The sequence below is a fragment of the Vigna umbellata genome, chromosome 6 (genome assembly GCF_029865625.1).
Source record: "Vigna umbellata cultivar VRB3 chromosome 6, Vumbellata_1.0, whole genome shotgun sequence".
Classification (NCBI taxonomy): domain Eukaryota; kingdom Viridiplantae; phylum Streptophyta; class Magnoliopsida; order Fabales; family Fabaceae; genus Vigna; species Vigna umbellata.
Genome location: NC_142170.1, coordinates 14096693 through 14116561, shown reverse-complemented (window position 1 = coordinate 14116561; position 19869 = coordinate 14096693). Strand labels below are relative to the sequence as shown.

At 33.9% G+C, this 19869-nt stretch overlaps 2 protein-coding genes across 5 annotated transcripts; one reads left to right on the top strand and one right to left on the bottom strand.

Moving 5' to 3' along the window:
• The first annotated feature begins 2266 nt into the window (after positions 1–2266).
• On the top strand, positions 2267–6265 carry LOC124830968 (ATP-dependent 6-phosphofructokinase 3-like). Of its 4 annotated transcripts, XR_015780509.1 has the most exons (11): positions 2299–2732; positions 3061–3107; positions 3232–3415; positions 3507–3644; positions 3788–3999; positions 4109–4176; positions 4304–4433; positions 5092–5357; positions 5482–5531; positions 5602–5770; positions 5956–6265. XR_015780509.1 is itself a non-coding variant. In XM_088093730.1 (8 exons), the coding sequence occupies exons 5-8, from the start codon at positions 3612–3614 to the stop codon at positions 4410–4412; spliced, it is 369 nt and encodes a 122-aa protein (XP_087949856.1). In that variant the 5' UTR covers positions 2284–2732; positions 3061–3107; positions 3232–3259; positions 3354–3415; positions 3507–3611; the 3' UTR covers positions 4413–4437. The 4 variants fall into 4 exon arrangements, 2 of the variants coding, with proteins under 2 accessions (XP_087949856.1, XP_087949857.1); XR_015780510.1 differs by lacking the exons at positions 5092–5357; positions 5482–5531; positions 5602–5770; positions 5956–6265 and having other exon boundaries at positions 2267–2732; positions 3232–3259; positions 3354–3415; positions 4304–4437; XM_088093730.1 differs by lacking the exons at positions 5092–5357; positions 5482–5531; positions 5602–5770; positions 5956–6265 and having other exon boundaries at positions 2284–2732; positions 3232–3259; positions 3354–3415; positions 3788–3946; positions 4304–4437.
• Positions 6266–6345: 80 nt separating this feature from the next.
• Positions 6346–19852, bottom strand: LOC124830966 (uncharacterized). The gene is made up of 15 exons (XM_088093729.1): positions 18987–19852; positions 18253–18308; positions 17937–17995; positions 17764–17835; positions 16792–16872; positions 15891–15998; positions 14372–14434; positions 13621–13701; positions 12772–12837; positions 12139–12294; positions 10934–11014; positions 10711–10749; positions 7687–7769; positions 7471–7543; positions 6346–6525 (listed from the first exon to the last, which is right to left on the bottom strand). Exons 1-15 carry the CDS (start codon positions 19628–19630, stop codon positions 6346–6348), a joined length of 1842 nt encoding a protein of 613 aa, XP_087949855.1. The 5' UTR covers positions 19631–19852.
• Positions 19853–19869: the final 17 nt, after the last annotated feature.

Here is a 19869-nt window from a genome sequence, read left to right as displayed (position 1 = left end):
GACATGAAATACAGAAAATTTTTCATTAGACTCATGTTCATGATTTAAGTCGTAAATATTATTTGTTGTATAAGGATTAGCATAACATTTCGATAATTTATATGCTTAATGTATATATTTGACATTTAAGCATAGTTTTACCTCACATGTCACGTTTCACATATATTTTCTGTCTTTTTCTCCATGGCATTTACTATATTGCATATTTGTTTCCTGTGAGACTCTCTTTCTCTAAGGCTTCAATATTTAATTCATAAATTATATATACTTTTAATCTTTTAATTTTATGTAAAAAGTAAAATTAGTTTATTTTTAAATCTTTAAAATAATTTAACTTTTTTTTAAATTACGAATTTAATTCTTTTAATCAAATTTTGTTAAATTTATTTAATAAAAAAAATTAAATAAATTTAATAAAATTTAGTTAAAATGATTAAATTAATCCACTTATTTCAAGTTTAACGCGTAAATTAAATTAAAATTTTGAAAATAAACCATTTTCAATTTTTACTAAAAGTAAAAACATATTTAACTTTTAATTAATTCATCACAAATTTATACTCATCCATTTTAAATTACTTTCCTTCCGAAGTTCTATTTCAAATCCTTATACCTTGAACACTTATATTTGTTTCAAATCTACTTGAATTTTGCATGCATATTATGATTTTAAGTTTTTCACTCTCTCAACAGATATCATCAATTGTAATTTTTTATACTTGTTTCTTGTATTTTTTAATTTTGTTTTGTAAACATATAAGATATTTGATTATCAGTTATGTATAAACATGGATTTTAAGTCTCCACATGATTTTCATGTTGTGAAAAATTTCAAGAACATTATATTTTAAAAATAAAACATAGCATTTTACATTTGATACAAAATATCCGTTGTTAAGTCAAACTAGTCTATCTTGGTTAACAATTGATACAAAATATCACATTCTACATTATCCATGAAATTTCTCTATATTTTCTATTAAAGACATCTATAATGATGCAACTATCAACATATAAAATGCTTAGAATAACCAATGTAAAAAATCACGTTGCAATAATGATAACTACGACTGTAAAAAGTGGCTGGTATAGTCCTCAACAACATGAACATGAATGATGTCCATGAATTAAATAACAAAGACGATAAAAAAAAAAGATGACATGTTAACAGTATTCAACAATGTAGATGTTACACGAAGAAAAAATTACATTAAATACAATTTATAGTTTGTGGTTGTTTGTAATTAAATATTTAGATGATTTAGGTTTTATATTTAGATTTTTTTTTGGTAATAAGACACAACTTTTGTGTAAATTTACTAAAATAAAAGATTTTTTTTTATTTTGAAACATGAATTCATGATAAAGAAGTTGTGCTTTAATAGACAATATTGATTATTAAATATTATTCTTTTTACCATACACCAACAATTCAGACTTTTTTGGACTAATCTCAATATTTTATTTTTTTTAATAAAAATTGTGTTTTTGTGCATAAACTTATAACTTCTCTACCTCTCTTTTATTTTTAACCTTTTTTATGTATATATAAATTGTGTTTATAACACAGTTTTTATTTTATTTTCTATCCAATCAAGTAGTGTTTTGTTTTTTTAATTTTTAAAATAAAGTATGTAAAATTCATATTTAGCCCGTGTATGCATGCATTTGTTTTTCAGATTGGAAATGATTTTGCTAGTATGAAGTTATGTTCTAAATTTTATTTGATGATTGTTTATTTTTGGAATTATTCTATTTTTATCCAATGCAAATTTTGTTAATTCATAATATTTTTATGAATTTAATAGTTTTCTTATTATTTTGTGTGGTAAATTTTTAATTGAGTTGTATTTTCATGAAACCAAAACAAAACAATAATTAATAAACAATAAATTTTTCCTAAATAGAGTTATTATTAATTCTATTTAAAATAGTAAGTGGACATATTCATCATAGAATGCATGAATACATAACATGAAAATTATTAGAAATAACTTATATATGTATTTTCAACTAATCATTACTTTATCTTAATAACAGGCCATCTCAATGAAAATATGTAATAATAAAATTTAGTAAAAACTTAATTAAATATACTGAAAATCACATAAACTTAAAATTTAATCAAACTCCCAAATTCGGACAGACAAAACTAAAGGCGAGAAAGAAGAAAGCTAAGTAAATAAATGAAGTAGGGGTCTAGGATGGTCCAACACATCAGTCGTATAAAAATTCAATCTTTGCATTTGACTCTTTACAGCTACTTTTTTCTCAGACTCCATACTTTTACCATTGGATTGGCTACGCAGTCGAAAAGGAAATAATCTTAATTTTCATTGAAGAGACACGGCAGCTGGTGACTTAATCTGTGGTTAAAAAATCAGCAGCAAAAAAACTTGGTTACGTTAATTTATTGCATAAATTATTGATCGATCATCATTTCTGTGGTGCCCTTTCGTCCAAATAATCGTGAATCACTATTTACTTTTTAGTTCTGTTGTTGCGCCATTACCTATGTCTTATGGTACATACATAGTATTTTTGTTTTGATGTTCTGCTAGGATTTCAGGTCAGTAGCAGAAACCTCCGAGGCCCACGAAAACCTTGCAAATCCAATTGAGGTATATTATCATACAGAATCCGACAACACCATGCAGGATTCCACCACAGCTGCTTCTGGGTTCGTACTTGAAGATGTTCCTCATCTATCTGATTACATCCCTCACCTACCCGTAAGGCTCTTAATTCTCCCCATATTCATCCCCACCAAAAAGAACTTGGTTTCTGGTTTGAGTGGGCGTGTTTGTATTATGACTTTAACTTCTGAGCACTGACAGTGAAGAGTTTCTTATATTGTCAATTAATATCTGTTGGGTATGATTTTTAATATAGTCATTATGAAAAAAAATTATATTCTGAATCTGTTAGAGATCATACTAGATATGATTTTTTAGATAATTACTATAAAAGTCAACAAATTTGGTGATTTCTGATCAAAGCTATGGACTATTTACTCTGTGTTTGATTTTTAGCACATGATTCCTTTTTTTAATCATGCAGACATATCCAGACCCGTTACAAGACAATCCTTCCTATTCAGTTGTCGCGTAAGCAAATCTGTAGTAAACATTTTCAATATTCTTTCTGGTGTTGTTTACTGTGTTGTGTAGCCACTGTTGGAATGTTCCAGAATCGATTGGTGACTGAGTTGGATAATTTTTTATTCCGCAGGCAATATTATGTGAATGTGGATGATACAGTTGCGCAACATGTTATTGGATTTTCACCTTTTAGTAGATGGAGTTCTGTTTCTATCATTGTTGCCGTGTTTCACAACTGGTTTCATTGTGCAGATAATTGTACACAAAAATAGTCCAAGAGGGACCCATTTTCGGTGTGCTGGGCAGCTCAGAAGGTTTTACCTTTTTTTTTATATATCAAAAGTAAGACCTTGATTTCACCAATGTAATTCACGGTAAAACAACGGTGATTTGAATGTTTGGCAGGTGTATTTTGATTCAGAGGAAGTGTACGCTTGTATTGTCACTTGTGGTGGATTTTGTCCTGGTCGAAATACAGTTATAAGAGAAATAGTATGCGGCTTGTATCATATGTATGGGGTGCACAGAGTTCTGGGAATACAGGTATCACTTATGGACGAATTGTAACATCACTCATGTATATGTATGTATTTATTATAACTGCACCAGATTAGGAGCTTTATTTGCAATTTTGACAGGTATTGAGTAGTTTCTAAAGTGTAAATCTTGTGTTTGGTTATATGTAGGGAGGATATCCAGGTTTTTATTCTCGAAATACAGTTCCTTTAACGCCAAAGGTTGTGAATGATATCCACAAACGTGGTGGAACCATCCTTGGGACATCATATGGTGGCCATGACACCTCAAAGATTGTTGATAGCATTGAGGACAGGGGCATTAATCAGGTTTATATACTTGGAGGATATGGAACTCAGCATGAAGCAGCTATGGTTTTTGAGTAATTAATTGACAAACTAACTTGATGATTGCATATGCTTTAAAGTTTTGTGGGTATAATACTTTTCACTGATTAAATTTGTAGTCATAAGATCTAGTTATTCATGCAGGAAGTTAGAAGGCGTGGCTTGAAAGTTGCAGTAGTTGGAATTCCAAAAACTATTGACAATGATATCCAGTAATGACACTTTAACTGTAAAATTGTACATGTTAAAATTGCTAAGTTTTATGCTGTTTTAATCAAAAGAAAAAGGGATTTGAGTTTAAGGAATCGCCTATTTGATGTCATTCTGTATTTGAATTAGGTTATTGACAAGTCAATTGGCTTCGACACTGCTGTCGAAGAGGCACAGCGAGCTATCAGTTCTGCTCATGTGGAAGCAGAAAGCGCAGAGAATGGTATTGGTGATGTAAAATTAATGGGGCGTTACAGTGGTAAGTTTCGTTCATTTCTTTGATAGTATACAACTTTAGCTTAATGGTATCACTACAGTGTGGAAGATCATAAAATTGACTAGCTTAATGGCATCACTAAAGTTTGGAAGATCATAAAATTGACTAGTATGCAGCTATGGTGCTTGATTTTAATCCACAAACCCATGTCAAATTTCTTTTATTTTCCTTTCTGTGGCTACACCAGTATCATCTTGGGTAATTTTCATTCCAGCAAATTGCTTAGTGTCTCTTATCATTTGGCCAACATTTGATCGTCTTTAGTCTCTTATCATTTGACATGCTTTTGGGTTATTTATTGATCTCCTCGTATTGTTTCTGAAATGTTGACTCTTTCTCATTTCTAGCATGTCTTTTGGAATACAAGTAAATATGCGATGTTTTATCCAGTACCTTGAAGCGTTATTACCACTACCAATCGTCTATTGAATGCTGACCTAGGCACTTACTCTTTTTTTTCATAACATCCTTCCAAGAATTTCCCTCAAGGGACCTGCCATATTGAATTATTGATTATTTACCATAAATCATGAAAGTTATTGTTTAGTAAAACAGGAAGAGATATTGTTCTTGTCATTCTTATATCTGGCCCTGTCTTGAATTAGTTGTTACAGTCACCAAATACTGAGATTTCATGCAGGATTTATAGCCATGTATGCCATTCTTGCTAGCCGAGATGTAGACTGCTGCCTGATCCCAGAATCGCCATTTTATATGGAGGGTCCAGGAGGACTGTTGGATTTCATTGAGAGAAGACTGAAAGAGAAAGGGCACATGGTTATAGTAATTGCTGAAGGTGCTGGTCAGGAGTTTCTTTCTGGCCACCCGCCCATTGTTAATAAGCAGGAGGCGTCTGCAGACCAATTACTTCCAGATGTTGGTCCGTGGTTATCCAAGAAAATTAAGGTAAAAGTTATGCAAGTTTGGCTTGCTTACGCAACGCATGCAACCGTGAATTCTCTGGAAACTCAACATTCCTTTGATTAATTTTCCATTTTTGGTTTTACATTTAAATGTTTATTTTTTGTAGGATCACTTTTGCTAAATGTCAAAAGATGCCTATTAATCTGGAGTACATTGGTGAGCTCTCTTCTCTAAACAGTATATTTACTAAAGAACAAACATGTGACTAACAAAAATTGTCTCGCAGATCCTACCTACACGATCCTACCTACACGATCCGTGCTATACCAAGTAATGCATCTGATAATGTATTCTGCACCCTCCTTGCCCAAAGTGCAATTCATGGTGCAATGGCAGGATACACAGGCTTCACCGTTGGTCCAGTCAATGGCAGAAATTGTTACATTCCATTTCATGTAAGTTCTTACGACTCTAACCAAATATATTTGCTACTGTGCCAATTGCTTGGTTCCTTTCATACGTGCCGCAAGGAATGAGTCTGTAAATATTGTGAACACCTTTTTTTTTTTTTTGTAAATATGCTATTTTTTCCCTATATTACTTGCTTACCTTAAACAGAATGCTGTTTTTGTACGTGCAGCTGATAAACGAGGGAGAAAAGAGGGTTGTGATAACTGATAGGATGTGGGCAAGGTTACTATCTTCAACCCATCAGCCTAGCTTCTTGAATCCAAAAGATAGCACAGCAGTGAGAGAGGAAATAACTGAACCAGAGATAGCAGACTAAACAGGCCGTATACATAGCACAGATATCACGCCAAGTTATAATGCCTTTAAATTGTGCTGACCATGTTAATTAATGATAAAATTGAATTAGCGTAAGATCAAATTAGATGATTGAGGTCGGATAAAACCAAATCAGTACATCTTTTGCGGTATTTAAGCCACAATGTGTGCATCTACATTTACAAAATTTTGAATTACAGCTTAGATATCAAAAGAAAGTGAGATCTGCATAACACCTTTGGCATCAGTTAAGTATTACTCTACTAAATACGGTGTTAATAACCTCTTTCAGATCCTTGCAACCTACAACTTTTATTTCTTCCAGACCTTCGGTTTCTAGAAGTTTTTCAGCTTCCTTTGGTACGACACACATTCTGTAACCCAACTTCGCCACTGTGTTAACCCTTTTATCAATTTTAGGAACCTGTATCAATAAATAAAGAAATCACCAGGCTATGACATCGATGGAATAAACAAGCAATCTGTTTAATTTGGCTAAATGAACATAAGGATCTTTTCTTAGAAAACACAACAAAAAAGTGTTGTTTCAAATGGGAAGGATGTCTTTGAATTTACTCTATAGGTAACATGGTTTCAATAAACCTTAATCAACCGGCGGGAATCAAGTCCCATCTAACAAAGGAACATTGTATTATTAATGAAACACTCAGAAATAGAATTGCAAGAGTGATACTACTAGCTAAGCAAACCGTTTGGCCAAAGCTACAGGCTGAAGACTGAAAGAAACATCACCGCTGCCATTGCAAACTCCCCTTTCTAGACATATCCAATCACAATTGTTTTGTCTTTTTTAAGCAAGCATGAATTCATTAATAAAGACAACCTAGAACTAAGCACACGCGTGTTCTCTCTCCTCTAACTGAATCTCACTCTGTAGATGCTTTACACAAGTTGTTCCCTCCTAATTTACCTTTTTGGGCCAACTATAGTAATTAGTAACAATTTAGGTCCATAGTCCTATCTCAACCTCAAATATACATATTGTGGACAAAAGAGCAGAAAAATGCTTGACCTAGCCATATCATGTCATTGTTCATCAGAACTAAAAACGGACCAGTTAATTTAAATCTGCATTCCACAACAGAGTTCGACAAGACAATCCTTTCGACCACTTTCCTAACTATGTAGAAATCTGAAAATGCCACTTAATTCAAAACACATGAAACCTCACAGGCAACAGATCTGAATTTTCACAAAAAAAGACTTCCATAGATTGAAACGCAAAGCAAATTTAACATCTACAAACCCTTCAATAATCAGCACATTGCTACGCTATTGAAAACTCTAAATTGATTTTCAATATCGCAGTAGTGAGTAGCAACCTTTAACATTCAATGTGCTTACTTACCATGCGAAGCTCTCCACCAAGGCCAATTTCACCAATGAACGCAGTCCGCTCTGGAATAGGGAACTCCAAGAAACTGGAAAAAAAGAAAGACAAGAAAGATGATAAACAAAATCTACCAATTTCTAGAATATTGTACTGGAAAAAAAGAAAGCATTCATGCCAATAGTGCCAGACCAACAAGAACGAACATCATTTACAATAAATTAGAACACGAACCTGCTGCAAATTGCAGCTGCTATTGCAAGATCTCCAGCAGCCTCTGTCACTCGGAATCCACCAACAACATTCAAAAACACAGCCTGTTGAACAAGTGGCAAGATGAGGAAATACATATTAGAGATCTACTAGTTATAATTTTTATTTGTATTGTAATTTCATATAACATTCATCTGTGGCAGTATTAGTTTCCACGAGGCTTCTTATAGAAACTGGATCAGAAAACTCTTACAGAAAGGAATTCTCAATTGGAAAATGAGAATTATGTATAATTCTTGCAATTGTACAAAAAGTTTACAATACAACCACTAGCACTTTGAGGGCCCAGAAACCTCCCACAACACAGTTATTTCTCCTTATCCCCCACACAGACCCAAAAACACATATATGTATACATAACTTCCCCCTACACACAACTATATAACTAGTAACAGATTTCTCAGCTAAATAAATCAATTAGCTGTATTTATTCTCTCTCTTATTACTTCTTTCATAGACCTTCGTAATAGGGGATCGTATCCTAACAGCTTCCTGTTATGATTCAGTGTCCTGTGTGCTCAGCAATAAGTCATACAGATATGCTATATAAACTACACTACCACTGTGCATGAGGTATAATACAATTCTGACATATTCTCAAATTTCTCTCTTACTGTTTGACTATCTCATCCTCTGATATCTCTTTTTGCTTCTCTAATATGGTATCATGAGCTTGTAGTTGATCCAAGCCACATATTCTACGCAAGATTCAGTTTTCAATCAGGAAAATTGGCATCCAACCTTTTCTCACCAAATTTAAATCAAACTGAGTTCCAAAATTTTCTGAGACGGTAACAGTAAGTGGAAGGATTCATTCATGGTCATAAACTCTACTGTTGTTTGGTTAAACCTGCCATCATCAGAACCTTACCTTTCTGAGTAGAGCCATGATTGTTATTTAGTAAACCCAGCATATTCAGATTGGGCGCAGTAAGGTATTTTGCTGTTTATGTGGCTATTATCAATGCTGTCAGGGTCAATTCTTCCTAGGGTTGTCTGCTGCATTCATTCTTGCCATGTTTGGTAAGAATCCAAATTTTTTTCATTCACAAATGAATGCAAAAATTGTATCAGATTTGATTGGAACTAAAAACCATCACTGAAGGTAACAAAACCAAGGAAAAATATCTTGCAACAATCCAAGCTAGTGTGGATACTCTCTTGTCAATTGGAAATCTCGTTTCTCAATCGTGACAATAGAGTGCTCTAGCAGCTTTTTCTCACTGCGGAATACAGTGCTCTAGCAGCTTTTTCTCAGGATAGATCAGATCCTCGTGATATTATTGATGTCAGATAAGATTGAAAAGAGTAAGAACACTCTCACACAAGGCATCCCAAGAAACATCATTCAGGCACCACCCTCATGGGGATTACCTATGTTTGATCAATCTTTTGACAATTACCACTCACAAGCTCCTTAATCCAGGGAAATGTTTCCCTGACCACTCTTAAGTTAATTGCAAGATTTGCCACGACAAAGGACCTGACATAAGTGTTTGCTACCAGCATCATATCATTGGTTCACACCCGACTTGATCTTTAGCCCAACAGTCCCTTGGGGATTTTCGATTTTCATTTAGTAGCCACACTCAAATTAGACCGGGCCTTCTCAGTGGACAAACTCAGGTACTGGCCCAAACAAATACATGATCTCCCTATCCTTCTCCAGGCATTAGGGAGCCGACCCATGCTCATCCTCACACCAAAAGGCTCATGCCTTTCTAACTTTAAATATGCACAAAATTCTTACATTGCTTAAACAGTCAAGGTGAAGGATAATATATACCCTCCTCTCTTAACCAATGAGACATCATTTAAGGATAAAAACATAACAAAATCATTGAAGATAACATCTTGGATGTGATGATTGACCCAAACCACTACTACCCCTTAGCTCTCAACTGAAGAGCTTATTCTAACACACCAAGGTGCTTTTCAATGACAAAAACACTAGGCTCTAAAACGAACAATACTTCAAATCTAATAATTGAGTTTGTATGCACCCGCTTCCCTTGACCCACCAAGACACCTTTGATGGACAAAATAGTGACGAAAACATCAAGCTTCAAAGTGAGCTATATCTTTAATGCAGTGCTTAATTCTAATGATACTATCTTAGCACACTTGAGGTCAGAGTGCTAAGTAATGTTGATTTGGTTACTCTGCTATTACTCAGCTCATTGTATGTTGATTCTGGATCTACCCATAATGAGTGAAATAGTCCTTTGGCAACATTGTATATATACCATATACTATGTAGCATTTTAGACTTTGAAATCCTCGTTACAAAGCCTTAAAAGTGTCTCTCATTGTGTAATATTGCTGTCCCTAATTTTTGTGATGAATTCTGTCTAGGTTTTTGAAATAAAAGAGAAAGAGGCTAAAGGGTAAGGAACACACAGGGTTATGTATTTATAAATAGGAAAATAAAAAAGAGATGGGCCAAAGCCTGATACATCTAGAATAGTTTACACCGCATCTTTTGAGCTTCAATACTGTGACTTGTAGGGAACAACACCTGCCACTTAATATTGTGGCCACCTTTACGAGCTTAGATGCTTTGATGCTTATACCAACTACACTTGTCCCTCTCACTTTAAGGAGCTAACTGAAGTGCAATTCAACACCAAGCTCAAGGCCATACTAACTGGTAGCAATGGAGAAATTCGATCTATAGGAACATAGTTTGCTAAATGCGGAATAGCTCATCACATCAATTGCCCACATACTAATCACTAAAATGATTCACGTTTGTTGGCTCCACCATACTTACATTCGCACATCTGTTTATTCCCACATTTTTATTTTTATCATATTTGTTGAAAGAGATAAAAGAGATAAACATTGATGGAGATGCTGAAATCGGTATGTATGGGTATACGTATATCATGAAGAAAAAACACATGAAACCTGGTCATAAACATTTCATAGAGATAGAAAGACAAGAAAGTCAAAAGGATATAACATATTTGTAAATCAGCTTACATTATCCTGGAGATGAAGACCTGCTTGCTTAATAAGTACCTACAGATCACATAATAGTGCAATAATCAATACACAACAAATTTCATTGCGGTAGGCTATATTTATAGAAAGAGAAATAATATCACCATCAAGCATCCCTTTCATTCATTTTCTCATTCAAATGAATTACCACATGGGAAGGTTATGAAATATAGTTAAAGAATTACCAAGAAGAGTGACTTACACATTTAATAATATTAGCTTTGATTTGATGGATCCCATAGGATTGTGAACTCGAAACTGGGCTACGTGTGAGGCATAGTGCCTGTAGAATAAAATTGAAAATTATTAGATATATTAGATTATTAGATATCGTGGATAAATATCTTATCTTTATCTTTTATCTTCAGTTACTTTGTTTTTATTATTTATTTATTTTTTAGACTTTGCTCATATTTTCTTTATTATAAATAAAGTATCCTTTGTGTATTTTTAACACAAGAAATTAATCTCATACATAATTTTTCACTATATTCAATATAATATCAGAGTTAGGTTTAAAGCATATCTCAGCGAAATTGGATATTTGTTGGACTATCAGACTACCTATTAATGTATATATCTCCTAGAGATAAGACCAATTTAGAATATATAAGTGAGAGTACAAACCTTACTTTAAAAACCGATTTTGTGGGATTGAGTCAAACATAAAGTCAACTTCTTAACAAAAATCAATAAAATAATTTTCTAAAAGCATATTAGAGCATAAATACCACATATAAGAAGAATGCACAATGATGAAAATTAAGGTGTATTCTTAATCTCTATCACAAACACACGATAACAAGCTTTGAGGATTTGACACAACAATGTCTTATGGAATCTTTGTTGCAGGCACCATACTCAGGATAGTAAGTTTAAGACTTTGGTCTTACAAGATCTCTCCATTGGAATATACTGACATAACATAAAATTTAAGACCCTGAGTGTAAAAATAAAATAATATATTTCTGTCTTGGAAACATATATTTCTATCGACAACCAAATAAAGCATTAATTAGAATGTGAATCTTATAAGACTCCTATGCTGGAATAGAAGTTGTAAAAAAGTCTTAAAAGTGATGTGGCATGATGGAAACCACAAAAAATAAATTAAGATCTCATAAAATGACCCTTTGCAGTCGAGATGGCCTGACAAAAAATCTCTAGATGATAAATAAGGATCATTTCTTCACCACGTATCTATTCACAATTTAAAATCTAGAAGCTGCTATGATCGTATTTATCAGCTAATAATGAAGCCAAACTCATTTTATGAGTCACTGCTTGCAATTACTTATATCCACAATCAATGACAAGGACAATGGTGACGTTTCTCAAGATATAGGATATAGAAGAAAATACACAATGGACTTGGATTCTTAGATTCAACGAAAATAGGAAAATTACCTGAATTTCAACTAAAAATGTTCTTTTACCACCCATTATTACAGCAATAGCAAGTCCGGCTAAAACATTTGAATCAGAGTGTTGGTGAGTGAGAAACGTTTCACTGGAATTTGAAACAACCTGGAGTCCCGACTGTGACATCTCAAGAACTGCAAGCTGATCATATAAATCAACACAGATAGAACATCAATTTTCTCAGGTCGTTCTAATTATAGAAGGTAATATAAGATAGATGACCAAATGCCATTATGAAATTGACATGATAACGCACAGAAGGAGCTTCTAAATTTAGCTAGATTAAGCAATGATAAAATGTCAACACATTATGATAATATATGGTCTCAGTCCTTCACCCAGCAGTTCATATGCATGCCTCGTACTCCCATAATTTAAACTTGCAGCCAGATATATCAGATAAGGTACTCATTCTCAAAATTAAGCATCACAGAAAAATTAAGCATGGCAGAAATAGAGCATAAAAAAAAAGCAAGAAACCGATGCTAGTAGTACACTGTTCATGATATTCATATATTAAGAGTACTGATAACATGGCTCTTCAAATGTATTAGTAGAAACAAAATAGTACAACCAAGGAAGGCATCTTAAATATAATATGAAATAGTCATAGCATACCTCATCAGTGGAACCAAAGCGATTTTTCACAGCTCTCAGCATTCGATATGGAGACTGCTTCTCACCCTAAGCATTAATTTGAAAAATTAGCACGGAGAAAATTGAAATGAAACCTGGTGATTCGATTAAAATGTTAAACTGCAATATGCAGAAAAAAACTGTTAAAAAAAATTACACAATCAGTTAAAATGTAATGTTGTAAAAATAAATAACAATGATTCAGGAAAAAGGGAATAAGAAGAATTGCGTGCTGTGATCATAATAAATGTCAGAAAGGAATAAAAAATTTATTGACAATGTAAATATTGTTCCACTATACATTATTCTCTTTTTAACTCATTTTTACAAATAAACCAGTTTCAGTGAAATAAATCAAATAACATAATTTCAGATTGTGAGAGAGTGTATTGAGATCCTACATTGACGAAAAATATGCCTAGTGTAGAATTATATGATAGTATTAAAGCCTATCCTAAATCTATTATTAGACCACCTAAATCCATCTAGACAAATCCTAGGTGTGAAGGGTTGTTATTGGGCCACCCATATTTATCCACACTCCAAATGTCTGGTCTTGAGCATGAATGATCACATGATGCCAGCAAGAGACTGTTCGCCAACCCTTTTAAGAAAATTGTTTTGATTTAGCAGAATGCAAAACTCGAAATACATACCCCTCGGAAAAATGTTCATATTTTGCCCTGCCAGGATATAGTGCTTTACAGACAAGACACTACAGTAATGTTCCAAAAAAGTAGATAACGAAGCCAAAATATAGAAACCATAATGATGGGCAGCTCTACCAAGTAACGACTATCCAAAAAAAAAATGGTGTAATGAGGTACCAACTTCCATATACAAAACAACATCAACTATATGCTCCAAGACGCGAGGTCCTGCTATCTCTCCAGATTTGGTCACATGTCCAATCTGAAAAACAAAGCAAAAGAGAAAAGTAAATTATTTTTATCACAAATGGTAACACTTCAAAGGCCACAATAAGAGACATGCACACAGATAAATTACAAATGAAATCCACACAAGTAACATCAATCATAATACCTGCCATTTCAGCACAATCATGTGACTTTTACCATGATGGGATCACAAAAACTGTAAAAATTTCCAGTTTTACTATAACGACATATGTCAATTGCAGACTTGGCTGAATAAGGGGATTAAACTGTTGAAAATTATCTCCTATTACCGGAAAGTATCTTCTATTTGAGGGGTGTATTAATCTGATTTGAATTTAATTTTATTTTCTACTTAATTTCCTCTATTAAGTAAGTAATGTACTCGTTTCTAAGTCATTAATATTGTAGGGAACAATAGTGCTGGAATCGGCTTAAAGTAATCAAGGTCTAAGAAAACCAAATAGGCGGATTCATGTATAGTAGCTTATCATTATCCTACGAAGTTTGATTTTCAATTTATTGTTACTAAATTTACTCCGATGTAAATTATTTTATATAAGGAACGCTACTTAGTACATCAAACACTCGAACAATTCACCAAATATGATGCAAAAAAGGATAGTGCATTAATGGATCAATTTTCCATTTATATATAATTCACAAAAATTGATAGACGTGCTCACCAAAATAACTGAGATGTTAGTTGTTTTAGCAAATCGCATCAAAGCTGCCGTACATTCCTTCACCTGTCACACACCAAGAAAAAGTCACATCTGATGTACCACAGAACCAGGACACCATGCATCCCAATGACCAAAAAACCAATTAAAAAAATTAAACGGAATTAATCAATCATGAGTTTGACCTTTTAAAAAATCCTTTATTTGACAATGATTAAATACTATGAAGAGAGATTTGGTATGGACAAAAGTTAATTAAATACCAAAGAAACATTCCAAACAACACATGATACACATTTTAATAGAATATAAAAGAGCATTAGGAAGAAGCTATTTTGTCCACATACTCTCCTATTAGTTACAATTTATTAGAAATCACAAAAATTATGGGTCCCACGTCTTATTTAATTATACTCCCTACTGATTTTGTAGTTGTCAATAATTTCTAAACAATAAGCGGGTGTGCTTTCCTAGCACTGCTCTAGAATATAAATGGATGTGCATAGTGCAACATAAAAGAATTCTATGAATCAGAGTTTGAGAGAAAAACTGATAATCTGAGATTAATTCTTTTGGATGTATAGATCATAAAAGTGGATTCTGCCCCTCCCAATAAAGTCATCTCCAATGTCAAGGTTAGTAATTGAATCCTTGACATGTCTTAGGAACCCAGCTATTTACCAACTGTTACGTATCCGAGTCGGAAACGTAACTAACCACGATCGTAAGAAAGAACAGTAACTGAATAAACCTCTTTTATTGATAGAAATATCTGAATCAAAGAAAGCAAACAATAACTGGGAGCATAACCTCCTTCAGTGACTAGGGAGCATAACCTCCTTTACAAAAACTCAATAATCAAAAGCCTGCCCTGAACAATAGCGTCAGGGCTTTATTTATACTATTATTTTCCTAGGATATATTTCTAATTACTGTAATTAACTTATATTGAATATTTTCCTAGGATATTGCTCTAATTACTGTAATTAACAATAATTCCTTGGAATACTGCTCTAGTTACTGTAATTAACAATATTTCCCTAGGATACTGCTCTAATTACTGTAATTAACAATAATTCCTTGGAATACTGCTCTAGTTACTGTAATCTCTAATTACTGTAATTACAATATTTCCCTAGGATATAACTGTTGTCCCAGTTAGGATAGTTGTGCTCTTCAACCGGCTTTGGTCTTCCTCCTTTTTCTCTCGTATACCTTCCAACCCGTAACACCAACTTACCAAATGTGCTGAACTTTGTTGGTTGATAGTTTAAAAATTGATATTGAAGCTGTTATTCTCTAAAACAGAGATCAGTATGGGTGCAGTGAATGTTAAACAGATATAACTGGCATTAGCTAACCCTGCTGAGCCGGAAACAGCAGACAGCTAATAAAACTACAACCTACTGTGCACATAAGAGAAATAAACAACAAACCTAAATGCACTCCGCCTAACATAGTTAAAACATCCAACAAAAATGTAAAGTCTCCTGAAGGTAGTTAAGTTTGGTATATTCAAAACCTGCTTAATCCCTCCAGCACTTCCTATTACTGTATTTAGGTAAACAGTTTGTATTGAATCAACCACCAGAGCACAAGGGGATAGACCATGAGTTTTCCTCAATATGTCCTACCACCAAAAAGCAAAAGTAAAGCATAGTTATCAATCGTAGATAGTAATAGCAGTCAAAGCCAAAAAAACAAAAAACAATAGTGCTATAGTACACAGTGGAATGCCTCTTTATATGTACATAGATTAAATAATTAAGTAATTTATATCATACATATAAAAGCTAAGTGCTCAAAATTCACAACATATTCATAATTAACAATCGGAGGTCACAGGTTTTAAGCACAAACATACAAGGAAATAACAATATAAGTCATTTTAAACATTCAATAAAAAGTGATTGAGTGTTGCTCACGGAAAACAGTAGAGGATGAGGGTTCAAAGTTTAAAACAGAGGTGATTCAGAATAGTAGAGAAATAATGGAGAATGGGTAATCACCAGAAATACTGCATGGCGAGGGTGCGAAACTACATACAATTAGGGATTTTTTAACATTCTAAAAGGAGGGGGAATAATTTTACCCCCGTCCCCCCTTTTGAGGGAAAAAAAAAAGGGTTTCCGATCACTCTAGTCTCACTGGAGCTACAGCCACTATTAAAAAAATGCACTGGTATTAAAACTTTGCAGCAGCCTATGGCTATTCTGGACAGAAGAAGTGCATTATCGATAACTATGAAGTCAAACAAAAAAAGAGGACTGTTATTGAGGCTTCATTACACACTGTACTACTATGGCCAATTAAGAATAATATCTTCCGTGAAACAGACTCCGTGACAGTGTTGGGACATCAAAACTCATGTATGAATAAAATACTGGAAGAAAAACTAATCAGCAAAATTCAAGATAATGTACCTCAATATCAGTACTTGAATATAAATAAATATTGGACTTAATCCCAAGGCGATCGGCTCTAGCACAAATTTGCTCAAGGCTCTGTCACATAACAGAGAACAAATGCTTATTAAATTATAAAAGTGTCAGGGACCTAAAGAAAATCAAAAGTTGAACTATCCATCTTCAACAGCAGTGCAATCAGGGATTAACCATCTAAAATTAAAAAAGAAAAGATTATAGGCCAGGAGTTAAATGTCAACAGTATTAAAACATGACATGGCAATAATTTTCTGTAGATTAATTTCGTATCAATATCCAATAGTTTAAATTTTCAACGTCTTTACGTGGCATCTTCTTTTATAAGTCTTGAACAAGTTTTTGATACGAGTGTAAGAATATGAGTACATATTTTATTTTAAGGAATTCTCCTTAGGCCCTCATGCATTGGTCGTGTTCAGAACCCTCAATCTAAACAATCAATACAAAAAAATAGATTAGAACAGTATTTATATTTTAAACTAGTTCTATGTTATAGAGAAGTTATCACAGACATGTGCAAATGTTCTGACAGTATACAATAAATATAAACCATTTGTCCTGTTAATTTGGTATAAAAGAGATTGGACAAATTATCTGTGTTCTGGAGTTATGTGTCTGTAAAACTAAAACGTGTTTATAAAAATTCCAATTAAATTTAAAATACACATATTTTATAAGCTTATTGATAAATATAGAAATAGTCCATGTCAGTCCCTGTAAATATAGAAATTGTTGGCTTTAGTTCCTTAAAAAGTGATTGCCTTGGTTTAATCCCTCAGTTTTTCTTAGTTGTGTTAGGTGCGGACTTTGTCCTTCACCAAAAAAAAACATGTACTTATGGTTATTGAAATAGAGACTACACTCACATTTCCACAAATGAAAAGAGCATATTTAGAAAGATTAAAATCATATTTAACACTAAAACTGTTAACAGGTTCAATGAAAGCAAACCTCTTCACCAGACACATATACAACTGGAGGTGTTTCATCATCACTGCATTTATTTGCTATCATTGCTGAAATCTTCCAAATCAACATCACAAATAAACCAGGCATTAATGACAGTTGACGAGATTGTTACAGAAAGTTGATTCATGAGACTTTATATCCAAATTTATCTGTACCTGTAACAACAGAGTACTTTTCCCGATACCAGGATCACCACCGACTAAAGTTAAAGAACCTTCCAAACCATTGTTAAAGATAAAGTTAGCCCTGGAATACCAAATTTACTTCTTGCAGGACCATCACGAAAACTTGAATTGAAAAAGGTATTATTATCAGACAATCAACTTGAGGAAGCATTCAATCCAATTGAGATTTTAGAGGAAGAAAGCAAAAAATAATGTGTAAACCGCCATGTGAAGAAATGTACGAATATCTTCGAACAGGCAAATCCGTCATATCCAAACAAACATTAGAAGAAAAATTGGATAGAACCTGGTACAAGACCTCCACCAAGCACTGTAGAAATTTCATTTCCGAGGGAACCAGACCTGAAATTGATGCGAACTGCACAGTATAAATTTGAGAAAAGAACCACGGCACATCTTTTGTAAAAGTCTAGAAGGGCAAATTCCCCCTCACACACATCAAGGCATGGTAAAAAATTGTCCTACTAATTAACTCCTTTATGAAGATGAAAAACATTCATAGAAACAGTACATTGCTATATGCTCCCAAACCCTCACATTACTTTTTTTCTACCTTTCTCCAAACAGTCCCGCTACCCCAAAAAACCTTAAAGTAACCCTCTGTTACTTGAGAGCTATGATGCACGGATACAATCCATGTACCGGATGCAACTCGTGTCGGATGCGACATATGCCAATACATTTGTTTTGAAAATAATAGGATACTATATTTGATATGTGCATATTGAAAAATGTACAATCTTAAAAACATGATAAATATGTAATTGTTATTATGTGAATCCAAGTATTGTTATATGTTGTCAAAAATAACAAATTATAAGTTATTGTCATCATAAAAATACTGATATATAGATTAGATGTATAGATAAGATCCTAAAATATTAGACACGTTGGAGATGGATAAGTGACTCAAATCGAAGTACATAGAGGAAATCATCCTCAGCAATCACCACATGATCCAAAACAAGCTGAGTCCAAATACACAAACTTTAAATTTTGAAGAAAAAGAAAAGAACTTGCAACGGAATTCTCCATTTATCGTGATTGAATCCACGTTGCACATCTTCCAATTTGACGAGGCGCAGTCCTTCAGGTCGTCGTGGGAGCCACGAGCCCACTGCGTCGTCGGTAATGGCTAACCCCCCTCTGGATTCGCCAGTTAATTTGCTCTCGTGAAACTCTTGCATTGTGCCAGTTACATCGCACTCGGGGCATGTCCCCCACCATCTCCCTGTTGCGTGCCCACAATCAGAGCACACCCACAGAGCTTTCACCTTCCCCTTTTTCTTCATCACCGCTGCATCATTTCCCCTCAAACCGCTGGGGTTTTCATCTCCATCGCTGCGATCGCTTTGCTGCACAACTGGGTGGGCGTAGATGTTCCCATACCTGCTCCAACCGGTGGTGGTGGTTTCATTTGTTGGTTTGTGTGTGAGGTCAGCTTCGGAAGAATCCGCCGTTGCAGAGTAGTGGGAAAGGAGAGGTCGGAAAATGCATTTGGGGTAGTGAAGGTGAAGCTTGTGTGCGATGAGGATGGTTTTAAGGAGCCTGGTCATGCTATTCGAGCGAGAACAAAATGTTAACGTAGAGTGATTACGTGAGAGAGTTAATTTGATAGAAAATATATTGAATGCAGAGATCAGGCTATTAAATAGCCAACACATCAGAAAAATGCGAGAAATAAGGAGTTACTCCTAAATCCTTAACTGACAGATAAAGAATCCCAGAGAAATAAGAAGATACTCCTAAATCCTTAACAGAAAAAGAATCCCAAATAAAACAGGATTTTATTTGACTAATTCCTAACACAAAATGCCTCAGCTGCATGAATCCTTGCATGAATCCTTGCATGAATCCTTGTTTGCCTTGAGGGGTTAATGCGAGGCGGGAACAGTGAAGAACT

Excerpts from the sequence above, each read along its gene's own strand:
- LOC124830966 (XM_088093729.1), bottom strand. The coding sequence starts at position 19,630 with ATGTGTTGGCTATTTAATAGCCTGATCTCTGCATTCAATATATTTTCT. Across the intron at positions 11,015-12,138 it reads CATTTTTAGTTGAAATTCAG|GCACTATGCCTCACACGTAG; the intron begins GTAATTTTCCTA and ends TTTATTCTACAG. Across the intron at positions 7,544-7,686 it reads GCAGCTGCAATTTGCAGCAG|TTTCTTGGAGTTCCCTATTC; the intron begins GTTCGTGTTCTA and ends CTTTTTTTCCAG.
- LOC124830968 (XM_088093731.1), top strand. The coding sequence starts at position 3,612 with ATGTATGGGGTGCACAGAGTTCTGGGAATACAG. Across the intron at positions 3,947-4,108 it reads AGGACAGGGGCATTAATCAG|GAAGTTAGAAGGCGTGGCTT; the intron begins GTTTATATACTT and ends TTATTCATGCAG. Across the intron at positions 4,177-4,303 it reads ACTATTGACAATGATATCCA|GTTATTGACAAGTCAATTGG; the intron begins GTAATGACACTT and ends TATTTGAATTAG.